General features: G+C 44.1%; 1 protein-coding gene across 1 annotated transcript in view; it reads left to right on the forward strand.

Moving 5' to 3' along the window:
• The window catches only part of LOC126195489 (splicing factor, arginine/serine-rich 19), a 410,081-nt gene extending 393,963 nt beyond the window's left edge, over window positions 1-16,118 (forward strand). The window contains exons 10-11 of the mRNA XM_049934118.1: window positions 2,419-2,587; window positions 13,684-16,118. Coding sequence (XP_049790075.1) covers window positions 2,419-2,587; window positions 13,684-14,450 — 936 coding nt within the window. The 3' untranslated portion in view covers window positions 14,451-16,118. The remainder of the gene's footprint in view (window positions 1-2,418; window positions 2,588-13,683) is intronic.
• The last annotated feature ends 1,054 nt before the right edge of the window (window positions 16,119-17,172 follow it).

Raw genomic sequence — 17,172 nt, forward strand, 5'->3', positions numbered from 1 at the left:
AATTCCCAACCCAGCCGGGAATCGAACACGTGACCCTGTGATCCAGAGGCAGCAACGCTAGCCCCGCTTTTTTTTTTTTTTTAATCTCATTTTTGATCGCTTTTGTTCGTTGCATCGGCTCGGGGCGGACGTCGTAAGACACCTGTTTAAGTTCGTCGTTGATCGATGAACTCAGTTTTTTTTTTTTTTTTTTTTTTTTTTTTTATTACAGAGGACAGGTAACCCTCTGACCGAAACACACTGAGCTACCGTGCCGGCATCCCTAGACCACGAGCTGCGGACGGGAGGCTATAGAGCTTCGGATGCTTACTGCAGCAGCCTTCACTGCGATACAGGGAAGGAGGGGTGAGGCAGAGAAATGCAGGAATCAGCACGACAAGGCTTCGGAATGGACTTCGGACTTTTAATTAAAACCGCATATCCTGCTTCTACCTTTATCCACTGTTATAGTCACAGACTTAATCTCAAACTTCCCAATCTGTGACTTTTCTAAGGAAAACCAGAGAATTATTTGTTTCTAGTTATGATTTGTCCTCTTTCTTCTTACATTCCACGTCACGTATGAATGCTCTTAAAGCCTTTACCCCAATCGTCGAACACACACGATGGAATTTTGCTTCCTGGCTCCTCCGATCTTCTCAGTACCTTGTCTTTCCCAACTATCTACCCAGCCGATCTCCATTACGCGTCATACCCGCCTTTAACAAACTTCAGTTCTCCTGTCGTCCTGTTTAATCAATGTCCATGCTTCTGCTCTGTACGAGGCCACACTCCGTACCAGGCATTTCACTAGCCGTTTTATTTAATTCCATGTTCAAAGCACTAGCAGGGAGTCTTTTCTGCTTTTGAAATGCCTCCTTCGCCAGCGCCGTTCTGACTGAGTGCTGTTCATAATGTACCTCTTCTCCTAAACCACCTTCCCAAATACGTGAATGCTCTCACTTGTTCTACTGTTTATGGCCATAACTTATACTTCGTTCTTCTTTTCTTTAAGCATATTACAATGCCTTTCGTTTCTTTTTCAATATTTTCATATTGTGTATTGTACAGGCTCCATTCGTGTTATTTCGTACGTACGGTACGTAAAATACCACCTATGGGCTAAAGGCGGACTCACTTTTCCCGGGCTACAAAAGTATTCCACAATTTTTTTTAGATCCAGGCCTTTTGCCAATCATCTTCAGGAGCGAATTTTCTGCTCCCGTTAATAGCATTTCTCCGCGAGGTGCTGCTTTGTGGCAGGACTTTTCAAAGTTCCTTTCCAAGAGATGCCGGAAAATCCAACTACCGTTACTGAAAGTCAAGCTTTTAAGCCACCAAAGTTGGTCCCGACAAAACCCTTTTAGGAGGATTACAGGAAGACAGGACCATCAGCTCGAGGATGGAAAAAATACCTCGTCCCTCAGACACCGGGAACTGGCTTCAATGTCCACAGTCAGGAAAAGTCTTACGGCTATTATTGAATGTAGTCATTCCCGATATGCCCGTTATAAATATGTATTGCCATTGCAATTTCGAAGTTTTCTCATTTTGAAGCAAAGCAGGATGTTATAACCACTCTACAATATTAAGTCATGCTGGAAAAAATGGCTCTGAGTACTATGGGACTTAACATCTATGGTCATCAGTCCCCTAGAACTTAGAACTACTTAAAACTAACTAACCTAAGGACATCACACAACACCCAGTCATCACGAGGCAGAGAAAATCCCTGACCCCGTCGGGAATCGAACCCGGGCGTGGGAAGCGAGAACACTACCGCACGACCACGAGCTGCGGACGTCATGCTGGAACATAGTTCCTAGCAGTCTGAATACAAATGCGTGTAGACGTATAATTTTACTCACTTTTTCACACAACCTATGGGAAGTACAGTAACACCCACATGGTTTGTGCTAACATGGTGTGTGGAAAAGCGGGTATACTTACACCTCCATACGTATTTGGATCCAGACTCCTGGGAGCCATGTTCCACCATCTTTCGACTTAACACTGTAGAGGGGCTTTAACATCCTGCTATATTTGAAAATGACAGCATGCAGAAATTGCAATCGTAATAAATATTTTTAACGACCGCAAGCGGCATGATTACATTCAACAGACAATGACATGTCACAGATGTTATTCATTGTCTGCATAAATACTTAGTAAGACTTGGCAATATGGAAGGTTTCTCCCCTTCCCTGCCGCCATGGGTAATCCGATCTCGTCCCCTCCACGCCCCCCCCCACCCCCCTCTCTCTCTCTCTCTCTCTCTCTCTCTCTCTCTCTCTCTCTCCCTCTCTCTCCCCCCCTCCCCGCAGAGGCGCCTTCTGTCTTGACGCACACTCTAGGACAAAGGGTAACAGGAAAATTGTCTGTGCCCTGTGCCCGATAACTGCGGACTGAGGTGTTGATGCCATTGTTGTTGGAAAGCAGGTGCCGACCAGCACCGGCGCGCCGCCTTCCGGAACCCTGAAGGCGGGCGGCGAGCGGCGGCACCACCGTAGCGCCGGCGACGTGGCCACCTCGTCGGCGGAGTCCACCACCGAGGGCGACTCCAGCCAGCAGTCGCAGCGATCCGTCGTCTACCTGCACGCCGCCACAGGTACAGCCCGCCGCTGCCCTGCCTCTCAAAAAATGGTTCAAATGGCTCTGAGCACTATGGGACTTAACATCTATGGTCATCAGTCCCCTAGAACTTAGAACTACTTAAACCTAACTAACCTAAGGACAGCACACAACATCCAGTCATCACGAGGCAGAGAAAATCCCTGACCCCGCCGGGAATCGAACCCGGGAACCCGGGCGCGGGAAGCGAGAACGCTACCGCACGACCACGAGCTGCGGACCCCTGCCTCTCACCTCAGACGCTTTCCGTTTAAGGTCGATGCACAGACGACTGTGCAGTGTCACTGCCGTGATAGCTTTTACTGCTATTAGGTCTAGCACGCACGGGCGATTTTTGTCATCGAGACAAAAAAGTTTCTCAGTGCCATGTCACGTCATCAAAGGACTACAATCGCAAAACATTTTTTTGAAATCCAAGAGTCGTTCGTCGGTATGGATTTTGAAGAGATGGGCATTCAGAATGAGAGGTACTGGCAGAAGTAAGGCTGTGAGGACGGGGCGTGAGTGCTTGGGTAGCTCAGTTGGTAGAGCACTTGCCCGCGAAAGGCAAAGGTCCCGAGTTCGAGTCTCGGTCCGGCACACAGTTTTAATCTGCCAGGAAGTTTCGAGATGGGCGTTATTTGCGAACTCATGAGGCGTAAAAAAAGTATAATAAAAAAGTAGTTGATAACCTCCCTTCGGAATGACAGGCTAATAAGTGGAAAGTTTTACAGAACGTTTCACGAACTTCGATCATTCAAAGAAATTTTTTCAATATTTTCGAATGAGCGTAGATAGTTTTGATGAATTATTTCGCATTTTCCCTATATTAACACACAAAAATACGAACGCGAGATTGTCTGTCCCAGCTGAACACAAGTTGTCCCCAGCACTTGGAAAAACTGTTAGATTGATTTCTTCCAGTCCTTTTATTTTCATTTGGAAATTTGTGGTAAGATCGTATGGGACCGAACTACTGAGTCACCGGTCCCTAGGCTTACTCACTACTTAATCTAACTTACGCTAAGGACAACGCACACACCCATGCGCGACGGAAGACTGTAACCTCCAACGGGGTGAGCAGCGCGGACCATGACAATAATGTCCATATAATGCTTAAAATTTTTGTCGAAAAGTGCTGGCACTTTTTCCACTTCTTCTATAAAAAGAGCATTTTCGATGTCGAATGAACCGCCTTGCCACGGTTCGCGCGGGTCCCCCCCCCCCCCCTTCGGAGGTTCGAGTCCTCCCTTTGGCATGGTCGTGTGTGTGTGTGTGTGTGTGTGTGTGTGTGTGTGTGTGTGTGTGTGTGTGTTTAGCGTAAGTTAGATTAAGTAGTGTGTAAGCCTAGGGACCGATGACCTCCGCAGTTTGGTCCCATAGGAACTTACCAGAAATTAAAATTAATTTAGACCTTTTACCATCTGGCGGATTTATGTATGTTAATACGTACGACGTGTATGAACTTTTGGGAAACCTGTGGCACTGTCTTCAGTGGTCACAGTTCATATGTGATATATTACAACAGAGAAAGGAGCCTGTGACCACTGGAAACAATGCTTGTACGAAGACGTTGATGCCGTGTTTGCGTGTCAGTGTGTCGATGGATGGAAACCAAACAGGAAGTGAAGAATGCACAAAGTGCGACAATTTTGTCACGGGCTTGTTCAAGAACCAGCAAACAAAGAGTGTCACCTAGCTGGCACATCATAACATGTGCACGTCTATGTATATGTCCACAGACTAGACGTGAATGACGAAACAATCACGATGACAAAAATCAGCTGTGTACACTCTCGCTTATTGTGAACTTCATGAAACGCAGAAAAGTAATCTATGACTATAGCTTCAGTGACTCACAGTTGGAATTAGTCTACTCAGACAACACAGAATGTTTCTCAAAAAAGGTGTCACATATTCCTACAGGGGTAGTATTGGTCAAAGCTAGAAGAAAAATTCCTATAATTGTGTGTCCTGAAACTAATACCTGTTGAGATTTGGGTCGTTTTACTTATGACTAGTAGTGTGCACTATTCAGTGGTGTAGGCCATCTTCCTGTGGCCTAGTAAATTACCACAATACACACGTGCGGGCAGGCGCAGAGCCTCGAAGAATCGTGGAGGTGAGACATCGGGATCGCAACAATATCAATGCGTGGGTGGCAACTGGCAATGACAGATTCGTAGAGCCATAAACGTTAACAAGCAGATTAACAGCCATTGTGTATCGCCAGTTTCTGTGCAACGAATTACCAGCGCTACTGGAGAACATTACTGTTGCAAAAAGACAATGACTGAGCTTTGTGCACGACCGAGCACCACCCAATTTTCTACGGACCGTGTGAAGGTACCTCACTGGGAGAGATGGTCTGGTAGCACTGCCTCCCCGTTCATCGGACCTGACTCCGTTGGATTTCTGGCTATGGGGAGATTTAAGGGTATTGGTGCAGGCCCAACTCATCAACAGTGTGCTGACGTTACAGAAGTGTGTGAGCACTGCACGTGACACAACGTGAATGGAGTCAGGTGTCTTCCAAAGAGTGCTTGACTGCAAAGAAGCGCTGAAGGATGTGCCAGGGTGCATGGTAACCATGTGCAGCACTACCTATAATGTCTACTTCCGTGTAACGCACGGATGCAAGTAAGAGGACAGGCTGGCCCATATCTCAACAGGTACTAGTTTCCGGACATATTATTACACTTCTTTAAACGTCCTGAATAACATCACTTACATCTTCCACCTATCACTGTGGGTAGAAATGACGATGTAAGTTTTCAATACTGCATTAAGCAGTGATTCAATGAGTACCCTTCATCTGAGATTACGTAAACCGGATGTACGATGGTGGTTTGAAAAGTTCTCGGAACAGAATAGAAAAAAAAGTATTTACATCACTGAAACTTCTTTTATTTTTCAATAGAGTTTCCTTATAGATTAATGCACTTGGTCCAACGATGTTCCATTGCCTTGATCCCATCTCGAAAATGGGTTTCCTCCAGGCCTGCAAAATAGTTGGCAACTCCAGCTATCAGTTCTTCGTTTGAACTGAATCTTCGTGCACCAAGAAAAATTTACAGTTTTAGGAAGAAATGGAAGTCTAACGGAGCTATATCAGGTGAATAAGGCGAGAGTGGCAACAATTCATACCTTAGTTCGTGTAATTTTGCCATGGCGATGGCACATGTGTGCGAGGGCGTATTGTCTTGATGGAAGATCACTTTCTTCCTTGCTAAACCTGGTCTTTTTTCGCGTATCTTTTGTTGCAATTTGTCCACGAGGTTAGCATAATATTCTCCAATAATTGTTTGCCCAGTGGGAAAATAATCTACAAATACAATCCCCTTCGCACCCAGAACACTGATGCCAGACCTTTCCCGCCGAAGGAATTGTCTTTGCTTTCTTTGGTGGCGGAGAATCAGCATGTTTCCATTGCTTTGACTGTTATTTTGTCACTGGGGTATAGTAGTGCACCCAAGTTTCACCTGTGGTGACAAACTGGCGCAAAAAATCTTGTTCGTTTCTCCTAAAACGGGCCAAACATTGTTCCGATCTGTCCATTCTCATGCGTTTTTGATCCAGCGTCAAGAGTTGTGTCACCCATCTTGCAGATATTTTTTTGTATTTCTAATTCTTCAGTTAAAATGTAATATACCCTTTCAGATGACATCTGGCAAGCAAGAGTAATTTCACGCATTTTCAATCGGCATTTTGTGCACTTTGGCAATGATTTCTGGAGTAGTGACACATAGTGGCCAACCACTGCGCGGATTATCATCTAAGCTCTCCCGACCAAATTTAAATTCATTTGTCCACTTGGCAACAGTTGAATATGAAGGAGCAGAGTCCCACAGAGTATTCTGGAAATCGGTATGACTGTCCTTTGTTTTCATACCTTTCTTTACGAAGTACTTAATCACTGCTCGAATCTCGATTCCTTCCATCTTCGCAAATCACTACGCGGGAACAACCACAGAGCCACGTCACAGCTTCAGATCTCTCCCAAGAGCACTGACGTGGCACATGTTTACAGGCAACAGTCCAATGAAAATCACGTGAACAACTCGTTGCGCTAGCGCTGACCTCTTGGTGATTCCGAGAACTTTTCATACCACCCTCGCATGTGAATGGATCCAAAGCCCCACAACTGAGGAGGCGCATCTTTTCGTTTGATGCCGTCCTCCGTTAGAGCTTGTCTCCTGCTGATTTTTATCACCTCTGACGAACTCTATGGGTGCCTGCAGAAATTTGTCCAAGGCAGGGACAATACCTTCAAACTGCCAATTTTTATGCGGAGCGTCTCTCCTAAATAGTAATTTTTTCTGGTGCTTGGATAGATATTTGGAATATCCTTTATGTGATTTGTAATTAGAGTCAGTCTGCGACATACTTGCCAGCTTGCCCACCTCCAGCAGGCCTTGAGACTGGTGCTGCATCAGTCAGTTGCTCGAAGACATGCAACAATAACTGTCCTGCTTACCTACGCCACTCCCAACGTCCTCTTCTGGACATACGAGAAACGTTACACAAATTCATAATGAGTTTTGGCTGTCTCATGCAAAACATAGCTCTTTAGATACGAAAAGCCTTCCAACTAATCGACTCAGTTGTACCTAGTGTCTCTCCTACGAGTAGTCAGGTGCATTTTCTCTGATTTTTCGACACATATTTGCAATTTTGTTTATGAACTGTATGGATGGAGTCACTCAAAACAATTACTGCTCATCAGCGCTTTTTTCTTTAAAAAGTGCCGATGCAAAGAAAGTGTTACTCCACCAACTTCCACAATTTTAATATAGCTTCGGATGTATCTTCAGCTTTTCTAGACCGCTTCTTGCTTTCGCTATCAACTGATCGTGTAGTAGCCATTTGTTAGGTCAGAACTGAGTGAGAGGTGGGCTCTATCATCCAAATGACCAGTAGCGCATAAGTCGTCCACACCTAGATGAGGTAACTATAAGATTAATTTGAGAGAAATACCTTTCATATTCACTAGAAGATACTGGATCGTGCCCGAAGTGGCTTCAGAGGAAGTAGCAGACTGGGAAATTATTTTGTACATCTACATCTATACTCCTCTAGCCACAAAGCGGTGTGTGGCGGAGGGCACAATTCGCGCCGAAGTCATATTCATTCCCCCCCCCCTGTTCCACTCGCGGATCGCACGAGGGAAAAACGACTATCTGAACGCCTCAGTGCGAGCTCTAATTTCCCTTATCTTTGAATGGTGAACATTGCGCGATTTGAAAGTTGGTGGTAATAATGTATGCTCTACATACTCGGCGAAGATCGGATTTCGGAATTTAGTGAGCAGCCCCTTCCGTTTAGCACGTCGTCTATCTGCAAGTGTATTCCACTTCAAACTTTCTAAGAGATTTGTAACGCTCTCGCGATGGCTAAATGTACCAGTCACGAATCTTGCCGCTCTTCTTTGGACCTTTTCAATCTCTTGAATGAGACCCAACTGGTAAGGGTCCCATACAGACGAAAAATACTCGAAGACTGGACGAACTAACGTATTGTGAGCAATTTCCTTTGTTGAAGGACTGCATCGCTTCAGGATTCTACCAATAAACCGCAATCTAGAGTTCGCCTTGCCCGCTACTAGTGTAATCTGATCATTCCATTTGAGATCATTTCGAATAGTCACAGCCAAATACTTGGCGGATGTTACCGCTTCCAGTGACTGGTCATTTATTTTGTACTCGTACATTAATGGGGATTTTCGCCGTGTTATACGCCGTAGGTTACTCTTACTAATATTGAGAGATAACTGCCAGTCATTACACCACGCATTTATTTTCTGCAAATCCTCATTGGTTTGTTTACAAATTTCGTGTGATATTACTTTCCTGTAGACCACAGCATCATCGGCAAACAGTCTAATGCCGCCGTCAATACCATCAACCAGATCGTTTATGTAAATCGAAAAAAGCAGCGGGCCTATTACGCTGCCCTGGGGCACACCTGAAGTTAACGCTTGTTTCAACCTGGGAGCCGGTATCTAGAGCCTGTTGTGCATCATGCACAAAGAGGGACAGCTCTGCCTCGTATGACCGCTGTTTCCTAAAACCGTGCTGGTTCCTGCAGATGAGCTTCTAAGAGTCTAGAAAGCTCATTATGTCTGAACACAAAATATGTTCCATGATTCTACAACAAATCGATGTCAGTGAAATTATGTGCATCCGATTTTCTACCCTTTTTATAGATTGCTGTGACCTGGGCCTTCTTCCAGTCCCGTAGAACTTTCCGCTGTTCCAATGATCTCTGATAGATGAGGGATAAGAATTGTGAGTCAACATAAAATCTTACGGGGATACCGTCTGGGCCAGATGCCTTCCTGGCGTCTAAGGATCTTAACCGTTTTACAATCTCAGATACACTACACAGAATGTCAGCCATCCTTGCGTTTGTTCGATAATTAAAAGGGGGAATGGTTCTGCAGTCCTCTAACGTACACGAGTTTTTGAAAGCTAGATTTAGAATTTCGGCCTTCTGTTTATCATCATCAGTTACGTTACCCGTACTGTCAGCAAAAGAAGGTATTGAATTATTTGTAGCGTTCATAGATTTTACGTACGACCACAACTTTTTGGGGTTATTTTTAGAATCTGCAGATAAAATATTGCTTTCAAATTCGTTAAAAGAATCTCTCATTGACCTTTTGACAGCTGCTTTCATTTCGCATAATTTCTGTTTGTCAGCGGGGCAGTGACTACGTTTAAAACGACTGTGCAACTTCCTAATATGTTTGTTGTACCAAGGTGGATCCTTTCCCTCCCCTATATTTTTGCTAGGCACATACATCTCTAGCACGTGGTGTAGAATACCTTTAAATTCCAACCAAAGATGGTCAATATCTTTGTGCCTGCGGCGAATGCTTGGAGCTGACTATGAAGATATTCATTAATTTCAGTATTTTCGTGAAGATAGTCTCGGAAACCACAAACTGCTTCTCTTTCATTTAAACGAAATTTGTGGGCACTTTTTAATTTCAGCTTCACCAAATGGCAGATGCTTCCCAGGATTTTTGAAGAATTGCACTGAATTAAGCTAACTCAAAACTGACGTAAACAGCTCCGAAACACCTGCCTGTAGCAGTGAAAACACCGCAGAACAAGAAACACTGATTTACTGAGCGCGACTTGCTATTTCCGACGTATGTAACAAAAAAGTATGGTGCCAACTTACAAGAAATAAAACTGCAAATTTCATTCGCAAAGATAGTGCCATTTACTGGGATATTTATGATACATTTTCCTCTAAATAAATCGAACTCTTTTTTAAAACGTAAGATAAAAGGTGTCGATTCTGCATCCCATAACGTATGGCCAGAAAAAAAGCGCTGCTGCACTTCATGATTGCATGAAATAAAAACACACTATTAGGGAATGCAGATAGCAGTGCCTTTTTGTATCCTTGGCTAACTATATTGTCTTTAAAAAGTTGGTTTAAATAATCGGGAAGTTGCTCACCAAATGGCTATAGCTTGTTCATTCGTCCCTGCACTCATAATTATTGGTTCAGACTAGACAAACATCATTTTCGTCAACGTATGTTCTCAGGCTGAAACAGATCACATACAGCCTACAGCATAATGAGAGAAAGCAGGCAATTACTGAAATAATTACAACGAAGCGTTTAATAAGATCAACATCACACTCCATGCGAAATCCCATTTGAATTTTTTTTAAAGAAAAGGAAAAAGACAGCAGTGCCACGTTGATATTTCTGTACAGTTTTGTTCAGTATACGCCTAAATCACTATTTTGAATGCGCATTGCTGTACTCGTGCCAGTTTGACGACCGAATAGATTTCTTCTCCTCTGGAAAATTGTCTTTCTCCTTTGTATCAGAATATTGCAGAACCAACTAAGCAGGATGATGGTTCCACCAATGGTGAATAATTATGATATAATAATAAAACTTATTTCGAAGCCTATTGAGAGCAAGTTCTATTATACAAGTATTTTACAGCTGATAAGAACATTATATTTCAGTTTTCTGTAGCTTTTCGTTTGTAATTATCTTTAGCTATTTGTTTGATATAAATTTACATTGTAAATTTTTCTTTATATTAATTGTTTCATTTATTTAATACTTACTATTGAAAACTTAATATAAATTGATCATTTGGCAGCATTTTGCAGTTTACGTACATTTCGTCAAATAGTTAAGATACTCACCACCAGGTGCCATCAGCTCACACGGTGAACTGTTAAGTGCCTACGCTTACTCCAGCACACGCCATTAGCCTACAATGCGCCTGATACGGAAGATACGAGATGTCCCCTGTCTTAGTGTAAGCAGGAAGGTCTCTCTCTCTCTTACGGGTCGTCAGGCGCGTTGTCTCTGGTGTTTTATCAAATATTTGCTATTTCGTTTTTGCAATGTGTAGGTGGAGTCAGCCCAAACAAATGCTGCCCATCACCACTTTCCGGTGATGCCCAGTGTCGAAGGAAAACGTCGGTTTACTTCCAGCAACTAAAGAGAAATTTTACGTACCCATTCGACAGAGTGACCCCAAATTAGTCTAGTGTGATAGTCGTTTTACCGATATCTATTAACAGGGACAGTAAAAAATGAAGAATAACCAGTATTTCAGCAGTGGTAGCAGTCAGCGCGGATAAGGACCGCGTTGTCGCTTCTGGGGTACCGGTTATGTTTCGTGTTTTCTTGTCCCTGTTAACACAAATCGATAAAATGAATATCACACTAGACTGATGTGGAACTTCTGTATACAGGGTGAAAAGTATTTAAACCGACAAACTCTGGGAGGTTGTAGGGGACATCAAAACAAATATTTTTCCCTAATGTCATTTTTTCCTATGAGGAGTATTTAAACCGGCAGAGGAAGATTTCTCTGGCGGCAAATTAATTAAACCAACAAAAAAGTCCAGAGGGGAGATATCTGGGGATCGAGCAGGCCATGGTACAGGACCACCTATGCCAATCCACGTTTCTGGGAACCGTCGGTCCAGGAATCGACGCGCACGACGACTGAAATGTGCCGGCGCCCCGTCATGTTGGAACCACATGCGTTGTCTTGTAGGGAACGGGACGTTTTCCAGCAATTCTGGCAATGCTCTGGCGAGAAAATTGTAATATTGCCTGCCATTTAATGGCCTAGGTAGCAGATACGACCCAGTTAAACAGTCCCCAACAACACCGACCCACACATTAACGAGGAACCGCACTTGATGAGCGCTAGTAACTGTGGCATATGAGTTATCCTCACTCCAAACATGCGAATTTTGCATGTTGAAGACTCCATCACGCCCGAACGTTGCTTCATCGGTAAACAACACAGAGGATGGAAATGTAGGATGCATTTCAGTGTCCCAGGTACCACTGCGAAAACTGTGCTCTGGGTGGATAATCAACTGGTTCCAGGTTGTGGACACGCTCTAAGTGAAATGGACGTAGCAATTGCTCTCGAAGGACTGTTCTTACATTCATGTGATTCGTCCCCATGTTACGTGCAATTGCACGAGTGCTGATTGAAGGATCCCGCTCCACATGCTGCAAGACAGCTTCCTCAAAGTGCAACGTTCTTACCGTGCGACGGCGTCCCTGTTCAGGTAATCTGCTAAATGACCTGGTCTCACGCAGACGTTGGTACACATCACATCATCAAATGTCGTATGATGTGGGATACGGCGATTAGGATATTGTTGTTGATTAACCGGCTGTGCAGCTCGTCCGTTGTGGTGCACTACGTAGTACGCACCAACCATATCAGTGTACTCACTCCAGGTGTATCGCTCCATTAGTAAACAGAGACAATGCACTACTACACTGGTCGACAGCAGTTGCCTACAACTGAAGAGCGTATTACGACCTCTAACAACTGAAGATCGTAATACGGCCTCCACCGGTTTAAATACTCCTCATAGGAAAAAATGACATTAGGGAAAAATGTTTATTTTGATGTCCCCTACAACCTCCCAGAGTTTGTCGGTTTAAATACTTTTCACCCTGTAGAATGGGTACGTAGAAGTGGGCATAGCAGAAACAAAGATATTGCTCATCAAACCTTTCATGCTGACTCCAGCTACACATTTCAAAAACGAAAATGCAAATATCCATCAATAAATCAGAGAAAATGTGCCAGGCGACTTTTTAGGAGGGACACACTGCGTGTGCATACATACAATACGGTATATAGGGTGTTACAAAAAGGTACGGCCAAACTTTCAGGAAACATTCCTCACACACAAAGAAAGAAAAGATTTTATGTGGACATGTGTCCGGAAACGCTTAATTTCCATGTTAGAGCTCATTTTAGTTTCGTCACTATGTACTGTACTTCCTCGATTCACCGCCATGATTTCATACGGGACACTCTACCTGTGCTGCTAGAACATGTGCCTTTACAAGTACGACACAACATGTGGTTCATGCAAGATGGAGCTCCTGCACATTTCAGTCGAAGTGTTCGTACGCTTCTCAACAACAGATTCGGTGACCGATGGATTGGTAGAGGCGGACCAATTCCATGGCCTCCACACTCTGCTGACCTCAACCCTCTTGACTTTCATTTATGGGGGCATTTGAAAGCTCTTGTCTACGCAACCCCGGTACCAAATGTAGAGACTCTTCGTGCTCGTATTGTGGACGGCTGTGATACAATACGCCATTCTCCAGGGCTGCATCAGTGCAGCAGGGATTCCATGTGACGGAGGGTGGATGCGTGTATCCTCGCTAACGGATGACATTTTGAACATTTCGTGTAACAAAGTGTCTGAAGTCACGCTGGTACGTTCTGTTGCTGTGTGTTTACATTCCATGATTAATGTGATTTGAAGAGAAGTAATAAAATGAGCTCTAACATGGGAAGTAAGAGTTTCCGGACACATGTCCACATAATATATTTTCTTTCTTTGTGTGTGAGGAATGTTTCCTGAAAGTTTGGCCGTACCTTTTTGTAACACCCTGTATAGCATTATAAGTTGTGTTTCTGCAGCGCCAGTAAATCTTTTAATACTGATCGTCTGGTGAAATCGTAAAAGTTCTGCACTCGGAGAACAACAGTTTGTCACTCACTCACTCACTCGATGCGTGGTCGCCCGCCTGACCGTGCCGTCCGTGTTCCAGTGGGCGACATCCCGGGCCCCCGGTCACACGCCACGGCCCGCCGCGCGCAGAGCCGCGAGGAGCTGTCCTCGGTGACGTCATCGCAGCTACAGCCGCAGACCAAGACCATCTCGCGGTCGATCTCGGTGCTGGCGCCGTGGCGGCCCAAGCATTACCCCGAGGGACTCGAGGTGCACTACACCAACGAGGACAACAACCGCAACTACATCAAGAACGGGCGGCCGCCCAAGGCGCCGTCCTCGGGCTCGCAGCACCGGCAGGCCCCGGCGGGGTCCGGCGCCACCACCAGCCGCGCCGTCTCCAGGCGGAGGAGCGGGGTCGCCGACGCCGCCTCCAAGATCCACGCCAAGCAGAAGGTCGCCAAGGCCGTGTCCGTCGAGTCGCTCAGCCACAAGAACGGGGCCAGCGGGGGCGTGAGGCACACCCTCGAAATGCGCAACTCCGCCAAGAAGAGGGCGGCGGGTGGCGGCGGTCTGGGACCCGCCGGCTCGGTGGAGTCCCTGAGCCGCCACAGCGACCACGGCAATGCGCGCCTCCGAGGCAAGGAGAGGTCTTCCGCCTCCGGGAAGAACTCTGCCCTCAATGCTTCCGCCGTGGAGCTCAGTACTGCCGACAGCAGCAGCCGAGGCTACAAGAATTCCACCCACAAGAAGGACGCGGACAGGACGAAAGACTCTGGCAAAGTTTCGAGGTCGGCTTCGATGCCGAAGGACACCAGGGTGACGGCCGGGTGGTTCAAACTCAGAAATAAGAAGCAAGGGACCTGAAAGAACCGTCATGTCACGCCCACCGAATGCGTACGCGTGGAGGCCTCGAGTTGTACCGCGCCTCGACTTCCGGCTTTAGTGCGTGCGAGAAATGTGTGAGGTTGCAGGTTGGACCGTAACTACCACTCGTAACAGACCTTAATCTCTTCACAACTCACGGTACTAAACTTGCACAGCTGGAGGTCAGAAATAATTGTGCCATTTTGTGGAATATTCGTTTCAGCATCTGTACAGCCATTTGCTTTCTAATTACATATGTGGTTATAATAACTAGTTAAATAGTCCCCGAACATAGTGTGCCGCCCCAATCTTACCCGGCCTCGTTTTCGTATAGATTAACGAATACAAATGCTGCTCCTATATATTAACAAGTGTTAACACACCTACAGTGGTGGTAAATTCAGATAACTGAGCAGTAATTAAATGAAATACTAATGCAGTAAACTTCTCATGTACTGTACTTAACATTACAGGTACACTCCTAACAGTATGAAAGTTATTATTTGTTCTCTCAGAATTTAGCGACATGTTAATGCTCTGAGACGAGTAAGTTGCTATTCTTGTAAATAAAACCTCATTCATCCCTAATTGTGAATATTGCTCTTCATTGTTAGCCAGTTACATCATTCTTGGGATGACAAAGTCTCCAGTTTGTGCAGTGCCACATATACAATTATCATGTCAGTTCATCTCACCCTGATCCACAATGATTACTACTGTGGACTTCTCGAAACTTCACGCCCATAATTACTGGAAAAGACTGTACAGTGAATTATTTTGCTAGTTATACACACAGGCAAATGCCCACATGACAAACATACACTTCACGACATCAGCAACTCTTACAGCATGTTCTGAAATCCCATTGTACAAGTGAGAGTTCTGCAGCTTCTTTTCTTAAGTAATTTTGTAGTTTTTATCATGTTTGCCCAAAAATTATAATTTTTTGTTTATCATTAATATTCAGATCAATAACTCCCAAAATCATATGTTGACATGAATTAACCCAAGTTTGAATGTTTGTTTCTGACAGAAACGCACTTGCACAAACAAATTAAAGAACATTTAGCAATTATGTGCCACAAACAGCCACTCCCTCTTTTAGATCACACTATCTAATACCTGAGTGTCTGTAGTTGATGGCAGTGCAACAGTGCAACTGGAGGTTACACAGAGCAGTCAAGATCCTGAGTTAGAGCCAGTAGTATTGGGAACAAGATACCACATGGACCTGAGAACCAAGCAAATATTCACTATTCATGGTAAATTTCCACAGAGCCAATTTTATCCTGCAGTGTGAGATGTGCTTATAAGACACTGTGTCCACACACAATTACTAACTACAACTGAAAATTAAAAAACTGTGTGACTGACACGTGTGTGTGTGTGTGTGTGTGTGTGTGTGTGTGTGTGTGTGTGTGTGTGTGTGTGTGTGTGAGACAGAGAGAACATTTTGTCTGCTAAAACTGCCATATCAATATGGATCAGTGGCACAGAATTCTATTAATACAGTCAGTTAAGACTAACAGAAAAATTTTAAAATTGTCATTTTTAATAGAAAATGTAAAAAATGTCATCTACCTTACCTGTACATTTCAATTTTTGTTAAGAGTGTGTAACATGAAGTCCTGTGTTTTTGACAAAAGTGCATTAAAGTACTGACACATATGTAGTTTTACTGTTTATTTCTTTCCTATCATTCACAAATAAGGGACCAAGGAGCTGTAAATCAGAGGTAAAACAGGCCAGTGTAAAAATAAAATCAGTGATTGCCATCAACCATAACAAAGAGAGGGAAAAATAGCATTATTCTTGGGAAATTAATATTAAACAAATAATGAAAGGTGTGCAGGGATGTTATTTTGCAACAAACTCTATTTTTTCCTGAATACTTTTCTGGACAGCTGCCAGAGATGTGGACACCTCTAGTTTCTCTTGTTTACATATCTTTAACTATTACATTTCAACAAAGAAAAAAAAGAACACTAACCCCGATGTGTGTAATGTACAAGTTTATTTGTGAGAACTACATGAAACAAATGCACTGTGTCTGCTAACTACATCACGGAACCTGCAAAGTTTTTATCAAACCAAGGAATACCTTCAATTAAATACAAAGCCTATATAGCTCTAACACCGAAGTCACAATCTGACCACCTCGGTGAATTCACAGTGACAGCCACTTGTGTAAAATTTCTGATCGGTGAAATTCTGTTAACTATGGGCTGCTATGGAATGATTATGCTCATTGCCAACATTAGCTACATAACAATACTGTGCACCATTCCAATAAAGTAACCATTGGGAAAACAATGTTGACTCGCATGGTCTACTGTGCATAGTGGTTACTATTATTAATTTAAAAAAATGAGTGAAGAGGTTGTAGCTGGCCCTAATGGCTCACCATTAACTTTCATACCACTTCTGAAACACATTACATGCTCATTTCTTCCATAAAGGCCTGGGAGGAGCAGCCAGGGCTCGTCTCAGCAGCCAACGTGTTCTGTGCCGATCGCAAGCTCTCACTTCCAACATTCTCCACAAAATGGCCACTTTACAGTTTGCAGTTAGTGTCGAGTGCTTACCACAGATCTAGCTAGGTATGGTCTTACAGATAACAAGAGACCAGTACTATGATACCCTCTGCCCTAACAATAAGTTACACATTTTCTTACTGTGCCGATAGTTACCAACTGTCCAACACTACCTGGAAATGTGTTGA

This window comes from Schistocerca nitens, chromosome 7 (genome assembly GCF_023898315.1).
Source record: "Schistocerca nitens isolate TAMUIC-IGC-003100 chromosome 7, iqSchNite1.1, whole genome shotgun sequence".
NCBI classification, from domain to species: Eukaryota; Metazoa; Arthropoda; class Insecta; order Orthoptera; family Acrididae; genus Schistocerca; species Schistocerca nitens.